The sequence below is a fragment of the Doryrhamphus excisus genome, linkage group LG3, assembly GCF_037039965.1.
Source record: "Doryrhamphus excisus strain RoL-2023G ecotype Guam linkage group LG3, RoL_Dexc_Guam_v1.1, whole genome shotgun sequence".
NCBI lineage: Eukaryota > Metazoa > Chordata > Actinopteri > Syngnathiformes > Syngnathidae > Doryrhamphus > Doryrhamphus excisus.
This window is the reverse complement of record NC_136359.1, coordinates 3,633,494-3,650,346: the sequence shown is the minus strand read 5'-3', so window position 1 is coordinate 3,650,346 and position 16,853 is coordinate 3,633,494. Positions and strand designations below refer to the sequence as shown.

The window sequence follows — 16,853 nt, the reverse complement described above, 5'->3', positions numbered from 1 at the left end:
TGTGGATCCAAGCATAACGATGGTCCGATGGTGCTATTTGGTTACAGCATACTCTCACAGTCTTGGGGGTGTCTGCTTCTATCCACCCCACTGACTCCTAACCTCCCCCGAGGGGAGCTGCTTGACTGGTGGAGACGACTCATTCTGGCTTCTTCTTCTTCTTCTTCCGCCAAAACATTTGCATCATTGTCAATTTAGCGTGCAAGGTGCATCAGTGTACTGCAAACAGTCGTTTATTTGACGCACTAAAGCAGGGGTCTCAAACACACGGTTTGAGGCCCCCGCCTTGATATGAAAGTTTAATGTTAGTTTGATATGGATGCTGTATGGTATCATGTACCCAGAAAAAATTATTACGTTTGATTAATGTTCATGTTAAAGGTTAAATAACTGTTAATAGTTATCCTCCCTATCCGTGTGGAAGTGGTAAGTTTTTGGCTATATGAAAATATTGAATCATACATTGCGGAAATTCACTTATCACAGTCGGGTTTGGGGTCATTTTACCGCGATAAACGAGGGACCACTGTAAGTCCCCTCGGTTTCGCAATACTGTAGTGCAGGGGTCTCAAACACACGGCCTGCGGGCCAAATGTGGCCCACATGACACTAGTTTGAGGCCCCCGCCTTGATATGAAAGTTTAATGTTTGATATGGATGCTGTATGGTATCATGTACCCAGAAAAAATTATTACATTTGATTCATGTTCATGTTAAAGGTTAAATAACTGTTAATAGTTATCCTCCCTATCCGTGTGGAAGTGGTAAGTTTTTGGCTATTTAAGTTTAAAGGAAATAACTTGAAGGCTACCGTTTAGGTCGCTAGCTCTCTAGTTTGCGAGTTAGCATGCGACTCGAGACCCTGCAGTTGCGCAATATGTTGTAAATAAAAAAAGTATAAATGTGACTATAGTCGTGTTTTAATCTGAAAAAAATAATTTGTCTACCCACCAACTATATGTGGTTTCTTAAGTTATTATTGTTTGCCGTTTTATTATTATTATTATATTTATTTATTACTGATTGATTTTCTTTATTCTTGATTTGTTTATTTATTTTTCATCTTATTTTGTGCAGAAAATAAAAATTAAGATATTTGAGAACAGTGGAATGTTTTATCAGAGCCTATGCCAGCTGACTCCGGGCGAGAGGTATCATGTACCCAGAAAAAATTATTATGTTTGATTAATGTTCATATTAAAGGTTAAATAACTGTTAATAGTTATCCTCCTTATCCGTGTGGAAGTGGTAAGTTTTTGGCTATTTAAATTGAGTTTGAGACCCCCTGCACTAAAGCAATCTTGCTGTTTGTTAAGTCAATCATCTTTAAATGAACACTCCTTTACATGTGAATGTAATTAAAGGGGCGTGTCCCACGACAAAAAACCTGTTTTACTTTTCACGCCATTCATCATCTTTTGACATTTTTTTGCCTCAGGCTAGTGCAAGTCATTACATTTTAGCTCTCAGACAGTTACCCAATCCCTTCCACTCCGCACTTTTTTTTTTTTTTACCAGAACCGCATGTAATTGTCGGGAGCTTCTTGCTATATAAAACCTAAGGGACCCGAGTGACCTTAAAGCCAATGTTGTTTGTGTTTTGAAAAGGCCGAAAGATAGACGGAAGACAGCGCGCCTTGTCTCCCTCCATGAGGACAGGCATTGATCACCGGTGGCACATTTAGGGCCACATCACGCCTATAACACTGGGAGTTATTGCCTTTTTTTCAAAGGTCAGCATACCTAATAAAGCAGTGAGTTTATGCGTTTCCAAGAATTGACGTGTCTCATAGGTACCTTTTCTAAAAGGTGGATGTTGCCAAAATATTTCAAGTTATAAGAGATGGATCTTTGACGGCTTCTTTTCTTGGAAGGCCTCGCTTGAACTGAACTGATGTGAACTTAAAGGAAATGAGGCTTATCTCTTCCCGGCTATGGAAGGTGAGATATGGAAAAGGGCATTTTAATCCAGGGGGGTCCCGAGGGCCTTCCGTGGCCTGCAGCTTTTTTTTTTTTTTTAACTGGCCCACCGCCCATTCTCAAAACAAAAATTATATTTACAAGTCAAAATATTAAGAGAAAAAAGTTATTTTACAAGAGTAATGTGGCAATATTATGAGGAAAGGTAACATCATTTTAGTAGCATAAATTAAAATTAAAATTAAAATTAAAATTAAAATTAAAATTAAAATTAAAATTAAAATTAAAATTAAAATTAAAATTAAAATTAAAATTAAAATTAAAATTAAAATTAAAATTAAAATTAAAATTAAAATTAAAATTAAAATTAAAATTAAAATTAAAATTAATTTAAAATATTAAAGCAAAAAGACAAAAAAAACTATCGCTGTAATATTATGAATAGAAATGAAAATGAAAATAAATTTAATTTTATTTAAAATATTAAAGCAAAAAGACAAAAAAACTAACGCTGTAATATTATGAATAAACAAAACTACAAAATTAAAATTTTTTGAAAATTTGTTTTAAAATTAAAATTAAAATTAAAATTAAAATTAAAATTAAAATTAAAATTAAAATTAAAATTAAAATTAAAATTAAAATTAAAATTAAAATTAAAATATTAAAGCAAAAAGACAAAAAAACTATCGCTGTAATATTATGAATAGAAATTAAAATGAAAATAAATTTAATTTAATTTAAAATATTAAAGAAAAAGACAAAAAAACTAACGCTGTAATATTATGAATAAACAAAACTACAAAATTAAAATTTTTTGAAAATTTGTTTTCAAATTAAAATTAAAATTAAAATTAAAATTAAAATTAAAATTAAAATTAAAATTAAAATTAAAATTAAAATTAAAATTAAAATTAAAATAATTTAAAACAAAATTAATTTAAAATATTAAAGCAAAAAGACCAAAAAAAATAACGCTGTAATATTATGAATAAAAATAAAAATAAAAATAAAAATAAAAATAAAAATAAAAATAAAAATAAAAATAAAAATAAAAATAAAAATAATTTAAAATATTAAAGCAAAAAGACCAAAAAACGGTGTAATATTATGAATAACAAACAAGACTAAAAAATTGCAATTTTTTTGAAAATTTGTTTGTGAAAAAATTTCAATGTTACGACAATAAAGTCAAAATATTTGTGGAATAAAGCCGTAATTACAAACTAACATCTATATCACAAACTAAGATGCAGTTTTTTTTATTGACATGTGACTGTCGGCGGGAGTTACGATCTAAATACAATTCATCCATCCATGCATCTTCTACCGCCTATCTGAAGTCGGGTCGTCCAGCTCCTACTGGCGGATTCCGAGGCCTTCCCAGACCAGTTGAGAGCCACAGTCGGGTCTTCCCCGAGGCTTGAACACCACCTCAGGGAGTCATCCGGGGGGCATCTGGAGGCCTACTGTGTTATTTACATTAAAAGTACACATTAATCTTGCATCTTAATGAATTTGACTGCCTTATGTCTGACCTTGTGACATCTTATTTTACAGAGCACAGAGACAAGTCCTGCCAGCAGTCTTCAGTCTCTACCCATAAGCCCTTGCAGTGAGAAGTCCCTCCCATTTAAGGTAACCCATGACTCGATACTCATTGAACATATGAACACAAACACATCGATGAAGCCTTGTTCTCCCCATAGACTACTAGTGTAAATACAGTGGAAACGCCACTCTTTGGCTTTTTGTTAGCATGCATCACAAAAAGCTAAAGAAAAAGCAAAATGCATCGATGGCGCCTCAGAGCATTCTCTTGTTATTGTTTAAAAAAATTGTTGAGTTGTGGACTCCTGTAGATCAGCTACAAACTCTCTACATCTTCCAGAATCTGCACCTATTCCAGCTGTATTTCCTTTGATTCGTGCTACCTGCCAAAACGGTCTTTTTTAACGTATTCCACCCATGGCCCGCCTCTGGGCACGGCCACAACGCAGTGATTGGTCACAATCCAAACTACTTCCTGACTACTGAGAACAACATATTTTACTAGCAGCTCAGGAGCTACTGGCTGGAGACCTCTGACTTACCATGTATTAACTCAAGGCAACCAACCTCACCTGCCCGAGGAGGAGAACTCATTGTCAGACACACTTTGTCAGAAGCACCGGTGGTGCCATGGAGCTCAGGAGAACCGGGACGCGAGGGCGCTTCATTCACCTCGCCTGCCCAAGGAGGAGCACTCATTGTCAGACACACTTTGTCAGAAGCACTGCTAGTGCCATGGAGCTCAGATGAACCAGAACGTGAGGGCACTTCATTCACCTCGCCTGCGCGAAGAGGAACACTCATTGTCGGACACACTTTGTCAGAAGCACTGCTGGTGCCATGGAGCTCAGATGAACCAGAACTTGAGGGCACTTCATTCACCTCGCCTGCGCGAAGAGGAACACTCATTGTCGGACACACTTTGTCAGAAACACTGCTGGTGCCATGGAGGTCAGGAGAACCAGAACGCAAGGGCACTTAATTCACCTCGCCTGCCCAAGGATGAGCACTCATTGTCGGACACACTTTGTCAGAGGCACTGCTGGTGCCATGGAGCTCAGGAGAACCAGGACGCGAGGGTGCTGCATTCACCTCGCCTGCCCGAGGATGAGCACTCATTGTCGGACACACTATGTCAGAAGCACTGCTGGTGCCATGGAGCTCAGGAGAGCCCGGACGCGAGGGCGCTTCATTCACCTCGCCTGCCCGAGGAGGAGCAGTCATTGTCGGACACACTTTGTCAGAGGCACTGCTAGTGCCATTGAGCTCAGATGAACCAGAACTTGAGGGCACTTCATTCACCTCGCCTGCGCGAAGAGGAACACTCATTGTCGGACGCACTTTGTCAGAAACACTGCTGGTGCCATGGAGGTCAGGAGAACCAGAACGCAAGGGCGCTTAATTCACCTCGCCTGCCCAAGGATGAGCACTCATTGTCGGACACACTTTGTCAGAGGCACTGCTGGTGCGATGGAGCTCAGGAGAACCAGGACGCGAGGGCGCTGCATTCACCTCGCCTGCCCGAAGAGGAGCACTCATTGTCGGACACACTTTGTCAGAGGCACTGCTAGTGCCATTGAGCTCAGATGAACCAGAACTTGAGGGCACTTCATTCACCTCGCCTGCGCGAAGAGGAACACTCATTGTCGGACACACTTTGTCAGAGGCACTGCTGGTGCCATGGAGGTCAGGAGAACCAGAACGCAAGGGCGCTTAATTCACCTCGCCTGCCCAAGGATGAGCACTCATTGTCGGACACACTTTGTCAGAGGCACTGCTGGTGCCATGGAGCTCAGGAGAACCGGGACGCGAGGGCGCTTCATTCACCTCGCCTGCCCGAGGAGGAGCACTCATTGTCGGACACACTGTGTCAGAGGCACTGCTGGTGCCATGGAGCTCAGGAGAACCAGGACGCGAGGGCGCTGCATTCACCTCGCCTGCCCGAGGAGGAGCACTCATTGTCGGGCACATTGCCATAGATGCAGGGATAAACCGTATCCTCCACTCAGTGTCGGCGCTGTTGGGCGAATTTAAGCGTGTGTCACCAGTATATTTTCAAACCTCACCCTTAATGACCCATGACTGCTTTTTATGTTTAGTTTAACACAAACTGCCTCACTCAGTTGGCGTTCCATGGGAATAGGAACCAGGGAATTTGCAAAACAAATGAGCTAGTCACAGAATGTGATCAGCTGGACTTAAAACAAAAAAAAGAAAAAAAAAAGAACCCCCCCCAGCAATTACCAATTAGTTTCACACAGTTTCACAGAGCAATTGTATGTGCTGCCCTCTTTACTGACCCACATGGAGGCTCGGTGGCTGAAATTTAGGCTGCAACACAGCTTGAAGACTCACGTGCGAACCACTCACATGGAGCGGCGTACGCACGTAGGGCAGGAAGCTGATTTAAAAAAAAAAGTGACACGCAGTGAGAGCTAATTATCGAATGTATGTTGGGACAAAAGTATGACATTAGAGGCGTTGCACGTGATTTTATGATGATGTCACTTTATAGCTAGAAATTACAATGATGGAGTTTGCCCAAGTGCACAACCGATTTGTAGTGCTGTTGTAATCCTTGATTGGCAGACCAAACTTTGAAAGGCGGGACGTGCTGACAGAGATTGTTGGATGCTTTTTGTGTGTCTCAGGGAAGAACTAAATTTGAAACACTTCTATGCTAGGACTACGTTAAAAAGCCATAGCATTTCAGTATGTGGAATCAAACTATGGAATGGATTGAGTAAGACCCTCAAACAATGTACAACGATGAGCCAATTCAAGAAAAAAAAATAAAAAAAATAAAAAAAATTGAAAATAGAAAATAAAAAAAATATTTTTTTATTTAAAATTAAAATTAAAATTAAAATTAAAATTAAAATTAAAATTAAAATTAAAATTAAAATTAAAATTAAAATTAAAATTAAAATTAAAATTAAAATTAAAATTAAAATTAAAATTAAAATTACAAATATATTAGGAAAGCAGGAAGTGAACAAATACACAACGATGAGCCAATTCAAGAAAAATAAAAAATAAAAAAACAAAAAACAAAAACAATTAAAAAGAAAAAAGAAAAAAATAGAAAATAGAAAATAAAAAAATTAAAATTTTTAATTTTTTATTTAAAATTTAAAAAAATAAAATTAAAATTAAAATTAAAATTAAAATTAAAATTAAAATTAAAATTAAAATTAAAATTAAAATTAAAATTAAAATTAAAATTAAAATTAAAATTAAAATTAAAATTAAAATTAAAATTATATTAAGAAAGCAGGAAGTGAACAAATACACAACGATGAGCCAATTCAAGAAAAATAAACAATAAAAAACAAAAAACAAAAACAATTAAAAAGAAAAAAGAAAAAAAATAGAAAATAAAAAAATATTTTTTTTAAATTAAAATTAAAATTAAAATTAAAAATATATTAGGAAAGCAGGAAGTGAACAAACACACAACAATGAGCCAATTCAAGAAACAATACAAGCAGTTGATGTTTGCTAAATACAAGGATGAATATCACCTCGTACTTGGGTACGTGGTACAGTATTAAAAATACAACAACCTTAAACTGTATTATGGAAGGCAGGAAGTGAACAAATGTAACAGATACTGATTGTAAAAGTACCAGATGGAGGGGTAGGATTTAATAAGCTTTGCTTCTTCCTACTCCTTTCGGACCTGTGGAACTGGGAACTGATTATGTGATGCATTCAATTGTAATCTGATGCATGTTCAAATGAAATTTAACAATTACTATTACCAAAAGTCAAGACAAGAGGACATCTGGTAGGGGGGGGAAACCTGATGCGCCCCAGCCTTGCCCAGACCCTAGCTCCAGTAAATTGAGTTTGAGACCCCTGTCTTAAGTTGTGTACCAAATTTTGCGTTAATTCTGCAATCACCTTAAAGTTACAGTAAATTTCAGTCAATCTGACCTATTAGCTTTATTAACCGCATCCCGAAAAATAAGAGCACGGGCAACACTGCAGGGGTGCATTTTTTGACAAATTGTCACCCTTTTGTGAGCAGCAGTGTAGGAGTCGACGAGTTAGCTTGCACAAACGCACCGTTTTTTTTTTTAACAGTGAAAAAGCTGACTTTTATGTTTTTCCTGCTTGGAGTTTGGAGCTGGTTGGACTGAATCGTGTCCAATTACAGAGCGGCTAAAATATCCGGCATGCCTTGGGGGCGGGGTGAGGGGGTGCCACAAGGTGTGGGAAGATTTGTCAGCAGTAAGTCTGATGGATTGAGGATGAGCATCCGTGACAAAATAGTCGGCGATGCCGAGAACAGGACATTGTTTTAAATGACTCTGACAGATTGACTCGGTCCGGGATGACGGAGACGGAATGAATGAGTGGTTAAAGTAAGGAGGAACGTAAGGAGGACGAACGGCATCAGAGAAGGGAGGGCAAAAAGGATGGATTGAAAGATGGGCCGAGATGAACAGAATCTGTCCTGGCACTCTAGAAAACGTCTTTGACGGAGTAAAAATAATCTCTTCAAGCCACCTGAGAGCGGCTGCAGTGTCACACGGCGTCCCACTTCATTTTTTTTTTTTTTTCTGTCCTAGTTACGTTTTAGAGCATTTTAAGACTGGTCTCTTATTTTATATGTGGTGCATTCAGAGGACCCTTCTAGGACAGCCACAATGAATTGACGTGTGTGTGTGTGTGTGTATGTTCACCTTTTGTTTCAAGGGAACGTCTTTTTATAGAGAGGCATTCATCATGGTGTCAGATGCTGCAAAATTAGAAATTAATAATGTATCATAGACATGATGCATCGCATAAAATGCAGTTTTAAAGACGCACACATATGCAAAATGGCACATCTCGTTACATACACTGTATGCAAATTAGGAGGACTGAACCAAATATAAGATGACCAGTTCATGGAAACATGTATTTTTTTTTTATTACAAACAGTGCGTATAAAATTACTAGTTAAACAGTTATTCTCGGCTGCACGGTGTTCCAGTGGTTAGCGCGCAGATCTCCCTGTGCATGCGTGGGTTTTCTTCGGCTTCCTCCCACATTCCAAAAACATGCTAGGTTAATAATAATAATAATAAAAAATATTATTATTATTATTGTTATTATTATTATTATTATTATTATTATTATTATTATTATTATTATTATTATTATCCTCCCATATTCCAAAAACATGCTAGGTTAATAAAAATAATAATAAAAATAATGATATTATATTAATAATAATATAATACTATATTATTATTTTTATTATTATTTTTAATTATTTTTATTATTAATATTATTATTATAATAAATATTATTATTATGATGATGATGATGATTATGATATTATTTTTTATTATTATTATTATTATTTACCTAGCATGTTTTTGGAATATGGGAGGATAATTATAATAATAATAATTATAATAATAATTATAATAATAATTATAATAATAATTATTATTATTCCATTAATTACCTGTTTAGTCCATTAATTATTATTAATTCATAATAATAATAATTATTATTAATCCAAGTTATTTCCCTTAAACTTAAAAAAGCCAAAAACTTACCACTTCCACACGGATAGGGAGGATAACTATTAACTATTAATTTTTCTGGGTACATGATACCATACAGCATCCATATCAAAATTGCGCGGGCCGCACTAACATTACACTTTCATATCAAGGCGGGGGGCCTCAAACTAGTGTCCTGCGAACCACATTTTGGCCCGCGGGCCGCATGTTTGGGACCCCTGTCTTAAACGTAGCATCGTAAATTGTAAATTTTTCTCCTGACCCCAACTGTAAGAAGTCTTTTTTTCAGACTTTTTTTTTTTTTTTTTTTTTTACGGATAAAGATACCGTCTTATATCCGGGTCAGTACTCTTATTTGTGTTTTGACTCATGATGTCTCTTTTTATCTGTTCATTTTTTTTTTTTGATATGAGTTGGTGGGATGGAAAGAAACCCATAATAATGAAATGTGAAAAGGCTTTTTGCATCTCAATTATTCATTACGCTTTCAGTTTTGGACCGAGGAAAGACTTGATAGTTAGAGACTGTAAAAAAAAAAAATAATTCAGTGTGTTTTTTTTTTTTGATTTGTTTAGCCTTGAGCGACAACATGAGTCGGCATTTCTGACAATTTAATTGATTGGCCGGTTCTATTTTGGTCTATCGTGATTGGTCATCGTGTTTGGAGGGTTTTGCATATATTCCTGTAAAAAGATAAATGATATAACACATTAAAAGGAAGCGCAGACTGAATAATGCATTATAATACTATTATAAACCATTTTTAACCGCCATTGTCCTGGACTTTGTACCTGGAAAAAAGGAAATTTAACAAATGGAATAATTTCTGCTAACCCAAGGAATGTAATTCATCTCCACCGCCTCTTCAGCCCGGCGGCTGATTGCCCGGCATGGAGAGGCCTCGACTGCGGCACAAAAATCACATTAAGTGGATGCACTCCGGTGATCCTGATCAGATTTCCCTCCCTCCCCCCTCTTTTCCCCCCCTCCCCTGCTGAGGCTTGTTCCAATCACATTATTTTAGATTCTACTGCTCCGCTTTACCGCCGCAAAACGTTCGAAACCCCCACCTGATGGGCGAGGTAAATCACATGTCTGCGCCTCTTTGCACAAAGCAAACAAAAGGTCTGATATTGCTGTTATTGTATCCCACCTGGCAACCTGGGCAGAACAACTATTACATTTGCCTTGTTTTGTTCCGTTTTATTTGGACTCTGCTAAAATTGTTTTGTGTTAGGAGCAGCAGACTACCTCAGATGTCAACATGGGCCAAAAATGGGTTTCCCACCACTTTATTTTTTTATAACTTCTTAAATGTCCAACTAACACCTGCTTTTACTCCTGTAGTCCCGTTCTCATATGTGGAAATTATTCAAATATGTACTTTGGAAAATCCACTTTATGGACATAGTCCAGTTTACATGGAGCAACAACCACAATTTTTTACCAAAAGTGGAATGTAGAAATTTTTACCTGGTAACAGAAATATAGATTGGATGATTTGGATCATTGTCCTTAAAGCTTAAGGTCACCAACAGATGGCCGGATATTCTCCTTCAGGATTTTTTTTATATCACAGCAGGTCCTCCAGGTCTTGAAGTAGCAAAACAACCCCAGACCATCACACTACCTCCACCATATTTTACCGTTGGTATGACGTTCTTTTTCTGAAATTTGCACATAATAATAATAATAATAATAATAATAGTGCTATTATTAATTATAACAATAATAATAATTATTATTAATATTATTGTTATTGTTATAATATTATATTATGTTATAATAATAATAATATATAATAATTATTAATAATAATATGTAATAATTAATGATAATAAATAATAATTATTAATAAAATAATACGTTTTATTATTATTAATATTAATTATTATTAATAATAATAATTAATAATAATAATATTTTTATTGTTAATAATAATAATAATTGTTATTATTATTATTATATTACATATATATTATATATTATATTACAGTAGATAGACAAAATAATAATAACAATAATAATTATTATTATAATAAATTAATAAAATAAATAACTAATAATAATTATTATTATTATATTACAGTACATAGACAAAATGCTGCGTTCTCAGAGCACTTAATATTTTCATTATATTTTTTATTACTATTATTATTTTTTATTTTTTATTTTATTTTTATTTGTTTTTTTACATTTTATATGTATATAATAATAATTATTATATACAAATAAAAATTATAAAAAAATAATAATTGTAATAATAACAATCATAATTATTATTATTATTTATTATATATATAATATTATTATATATTATTATTATATACAAATAAAAATTCTAAAAATATTTTTATTATTACTACTTATTACTACTTATTACTCTGAGAACGCAGTATTTTGTCTATGTACTGTTTATAGGACAACGGTGGGCCGCCAACATTTTTTAGATTTTCAAGTGGGCCCCGAGTTTGTGATCCAGCATAACATAATGTTCTAATGGAATAGAAATGTGTTCAGTAAGTGCATATTGCTGGTGTAATTCAGTTTTTCCAGGAAATTATCTTTAACTACGAGACAAACAAAAAAAAAATATCGCCTTGTTAACAGTATCGTGATATATCGTATCGTGAGACTAGTATCGTATCGCCAGAATACACACCCCGACATGTAAATGACGATATTTATATTATATTAAGACTTGTATTGAGGAAAAAGTGTAACCTCTGTCAGGGTAATTAGAGGGCAATGTTGAAGATATACAGCATGTTTCACTTTGGTCTGCCCCTTGACTCTCTGTCCTTCAGCAAGATGGCTCCCCATGGGTTCCTCAGATACAATGATAGTCTGCCTCGGGCAATCTCTGTCTCCTCCTGCCCTCCATCTCTCATTTTGCTTTCTCCTGTTGGTAATTACTCACATTTTTCTGCCCAGGTTTTCTGTGCTCGCGTTACATTTTGGAGACGCTACTTGTCCGTCCAGCTGGTCCATTTCTCCAGATTGACAGTTGGACTTTTTGAACTCTCTCCTTTCCTTTCTTGTAATTCAAATCGATTTGACTGATTATGATACATTTTTTAAAACCTCCTTGTAATTCAACATGCTCATTTTGCCAATTACACAAGGAGTATTTTTCAGTGAGAAACATCACTTGTACAATTTCAATGCCGGCTCTCGCTATATTATTATTATTATTATTATTATTATCATTAAAAGGTGTCATGTTAACCTATTTTGATAAGCGATAAGCGGCATAGAAAATGCTTGGATCGTTCGATATGAGGTGTCATTTATGTTGAGTGTCAGCTGAGTGCAAGCAGCAGATTACCAGTGGAGAGAGTGGCAGGCAGTAGCTCCTGTGTTCTCCGCTTGTTATGATGCAATTGAAGTGCATCCTTAATCTCTCCTTAACCACAAACAGAGGTAGTATGGTAGCGCTGGTCGCTAGGTGTCAGTAAACGTTACATTGATAAGACAATAGCCACCACAGGACCTGTCAAATATCGAGTAATACCAATGTAAAAGTGACTAATAATGGTAAAAAAAAAAAAAACATATTTTGATGGTTATAAACTGATGTAACTATGAAAATATTGAATCATACATTGCGGAAATTCACTTATCACTGTTGGGTTTGGGGTCATTTTACCACTGTACCACTGTAAGTGTCTTCGGTCTCGCAATACTGTAGTGCAGGGGTCTCAAACACGCGGCCCACGGGCCAAATGTGGCCTACAGGACCCCCGCCTTGATATGAAAGTTTAATGTTTGATATGGATGCTGTATGGTATCATGTACCCAGAAAAAATTATTACGTTTGATTAATGTTCATGTTAAAGGTTAAATAACTGTTAATAGTTATCCTCCCTATCCGTGTGGAAGTGGTAAGTTTTTGGCTATTTAAGTTGAAAGGAAATGACTTGAAGGCTACCGTTTAGGTCGCTAGCTCTCTACTTTGCGAGTTAGCATGTGTCTCAAGACCCTGCAGTTGCGCAATATGTTGTATCCAAGATACGCAGTTATCCACTTATTACATATGCACTGGAACATAGCACTTATCCAATGTCAAAGATGGCGTCCATGACAAACAACAACGTAACATAATGCTAGGACTCCACGGGGCCAGTTGGTGCCAGTTCGCGCCAAAGATTATGTGATTGGCTCGTTGTGGTGCTGAATTATGTTCGCTCGACATGTTGCCATTTAATTACTCGCCGCCAGAGCCGAGCCACTACGCGCCAATCACATAATCTTTGGCGCAAACTCGCACCAACTGGCGCCGGCCCGATGGACTCCTAGCATCATTGCCGCAACTTGGCTCGCACCATTACATTCCAATCGATTCCAGTAGGCGCATTGTTTGTGACATTTGGTTCCACTTGGTGAACACACAAACATTTTAAACATTTTTGAAATTTTCTTGCCGCCAAACTAAATTTTTGCCGCTGTTACGGGCCACCACGAGCCAGTTAGAGCCACTGCACGCCACTAGGCACCTTATTGGCGCCAACTGGCGCCGGCCCAGTGGACTCCTAGCATCATTGCCGCAACTTGGCTCGCACCATTACATTCCAATCGATTCCAATTGGCGCATTGTTTGCGACATTTGGTTCCACTTGGTGAACACACAAACATTTTAAACATTTTGAAATTTTCTTGGACGGCACGGCGGTATAGTGGTTAGCGCGCAGACCTCACAGCTAGGAGACCAAGGTTCAATTCCACTCTCGGCCATCTCTGTGTGGAGTTTGCATGTTCTCCCCGTGCATGCGTGGGTTTTCATGCTAGGTTAATTGAATGTGAGTGTGAATGGTTGTTTGTCTATATGTGCCCTGTGATTGGCTGGCCACCAGTCCAGGGTGTACCCCGCCTCTCGCCCAAAGACAGCTGGGATAGGCTCCAGCACCCCCCCCGCGACCCTTGTGAGGAAAAAGCGGTAGAAAATGAATGAATGAATGAATGAAATTTTCTTGCCGCCAAACTCAATTTTTGCCGCCGTTCCGGGCCAGTTTGAGCCACTGCACGCCACTAGGCACCTTATTAGCGCCAACTGGTGCCAGCCCAGTGCACTCTTAGCATTAAAGAGTGGGACAATGACACATTAACATTAGCAAAACTCACATACTATGTTAGCTAACATTATACTCACATTTTTCTTCTTTATTTGGAATATGAAAAACACCAAAAAACACAAACCAACCAAAATCAATACAAATAAAAAATACCAAAAATGTTCAAAAGGGATATATTAACATGGTAGCTTAGCCTATTCCAAAACGGATAAAAACAAAATGATCAAAGCTTGTTTTAAGACGTATTACGAAGCCTCCTCTTTCAAGCAAATGACGGAGGTGCGATTATTCCTCAGGATTGGTACAAAACCCGTCCAGTTCCCAAACTGAACCGCTAAGACCCCCTTACAAGATGCATTACTGCAGCCATGTGTAAAAACGGTGTCTTTCCTCCTTGTGTTCAGGATTGGAGCAGAGAGGAGGCGTTGCTGCAGCAGCTGAAGGAGAAAGATGAGCTGATCCTCCGACTCCAAAGTGAACTGGTACGAATCCACTTATTGCTCAACACGCACAAACCAGCCACAAGGATTTTTATGGATTTGTGAGAGAAAGTCAAATATGACTTCTTCTCTTCTGGCGAGAGGCGCCATCCAATCACAGGGCACATATAGACAAACAACCATTCACACTCACATTCATACCTATGGACAATTTGGAGTCGCTAATTAACCTAGCATGTTTTTGGAATGTGGGAGGAAACCGGAGTACTCGGAGAAAACCAAGCTTAATATTTGCAATGGTAAAACCTGATCTGGCTTAAGGTATGATGGTCATAACTAAGGATCGACCGATATATCGGGCCGATTGGTATTCAATCGGTATCGGCCGATACGCGCATGGGTTCGCCGATGTATTTTATCTACATATATGTATGTATTTTATCTACATGTTTAGATCGCTAATTTTAGAATGCTAGCAATGCTAATGTTAGCATTCAAACACATTGCATCACCGTGCCAAGTGTTTACATCTGTGTCTAGCTATAAAAATGCTACTATACTACTGTTAGCATGCTAGCAACACTGAAGTGCCAAAATTAGCATGCTAACAACAAGCATGATAGTGCTACGTCTTTAAATGCCTACTTATGAAAATGGCTAAAAAGGCTCCTATGACAATGTTAACATGCTAGCAATGCTAACAGTAGCATGCCAACACCGAGGATAATAGTGGTAAGTGTTCATTCATTCATTCATTTTCTACCACTTATCCTCACAAAGGTCGCGGGGGTGCTGGAGCCTATCCCAGCTGTCTTTGGGCGAGAGGCGGGGTACACCCTGGACTGGTGGCCAGCCAATCACAGGGCACATATAGACAAACAACCATTCACACTCACATTCATAACTATGGACAATTTTGAGTCGCCAATTAACCTAGCATGTTTTTGGAATGTGGGAGGAAACGCTAATTTTAGAATGCTAGCAATGCTAACGTTAGCATGCAAACACATAGCATCACAGTGCCAAATGTTTATATCTGTGTCTAGCTATAAAAATGTATAAAAATGCTAATATGCTACTGTTAGCATGCTAGCAACACTGAAGTGCCAAAATTAGCATGCTAACAACAAGCATGATAGTGCTACGTCTTTAAATGTCTACTTCTGAAAATGGCGAAAAAGGCTACTATGACAATGTGAACATGCTAGCAATGCTAACATTAGCATGCCAACACCTAGGATAATAGTGGTAAGTGTTCATTCATTCATTCATTTTCTACCACTTATCCTCACAAAGGTCGCGGAAGGTGCTGGAGCCTATCCCAGCTGTCTTCGGGCGAGAGGCGGGGTACACCCTGGACTGGTGGCCAGCCAATCACAGGGCACATATAGTCAAACAACCATTCACACTCACATTCATATCTATGGACAATTTGGAGTCGCCAATTAACCTAGCATGTTTTTGGAATGTGGGAGGAAACGCTAATTTTAGAATGCTAGCAATGCTAACGTTAGCATGCAAACACATAGCATCACTGTGCCAAGTGTCTAGCTATAAAAATGTATAAAAATGCTACTATACTACTGTTAGCATGCTAGCAACACCGAAGTGCCAAAATTAGCATGCTAACAACAAGCGTGATAATGCTACGTCTTTTAATGTCTACTTATGAAAATGGCTAAAAAGGCTCCTATGACAATGTTAACATGCTTGCAATGCTAACATTAGCATGTCAACACCATAGTGGTAAGTGTTCATTCATTTATTTTCTACCACTTGGTCCTATCCCAGTTGTCTTCGGGCGAGAGGCGGGGTACACCCTGGACTGGTGGCCAGCCAATCACAGGGCACATATAGACAAACAACCATTCACACTCACATTCATACCTATGGACAATTTGGAGTCGCCAATTAACCGAGCATGTTTTTGGTGTCTGAGGGTGGAATTGAACTCGGGTGTCCTAGCTGTGAGGCCTGTGTGCTAACCACTCGGACACCGTGCAGCCCATTTTTGGGGAGGTGACAATTTTGCTGAAAAGTACCAATGTTTTACTGCTGATTACTAAAGAACGGAAAAAGGTAGAAACAAGCCTTTTTTTTTCTCCAATGAAAGATGAGAGTCTAATCTTTCTTTTGGTATATACCAACCATGTCTATACAGCTAGGGTGGTTAGAAAATGATCATTGTATGGAGTTAGATGGACCTGTTCTTCCTAAGTATGGCCAAATTACCCAATCCTTAACTTCGACTTAAATAATTAAAGCAACTTGAAATGCTCTGGATTTATTTTAATGCATATGAATTAAGGATTAATTGTCTTTGAAGCGTAGATCTTTTTTTAACG

General features: G+C 37.4%; 1 protein-coding gene across 3 annotated transcripts in view; it reads left to right on the top strand.

Annotated features, from left to right (window-relative positions):
* ccser1 (coiled-coil serine-rich protein 1) overlaps positions 1 to 16,853 on the top strand; it is a 164,065-nt gene that overhangs the window by 48,764 nt on the left and 98,448 nt on the right. For all 3 annotated transcript variants that reach the window (XM_078789466.1, XM_078789467.1, XM_078789468.1), the window contains exons 8-9: positions 3,481 to 3,558; positions 14,473 to 14,550. In XM_078789466.1, the coding sequence (XP_078645592.1) occupies positions 3,481 to 3,558; positions 14,473 to 14,550 (156 nt within the window). The remainder of the gene's footprint in view (positions 1 to 3,480; positions 3,559 to 14,472; positions 14,551 to 16,853) is intronic.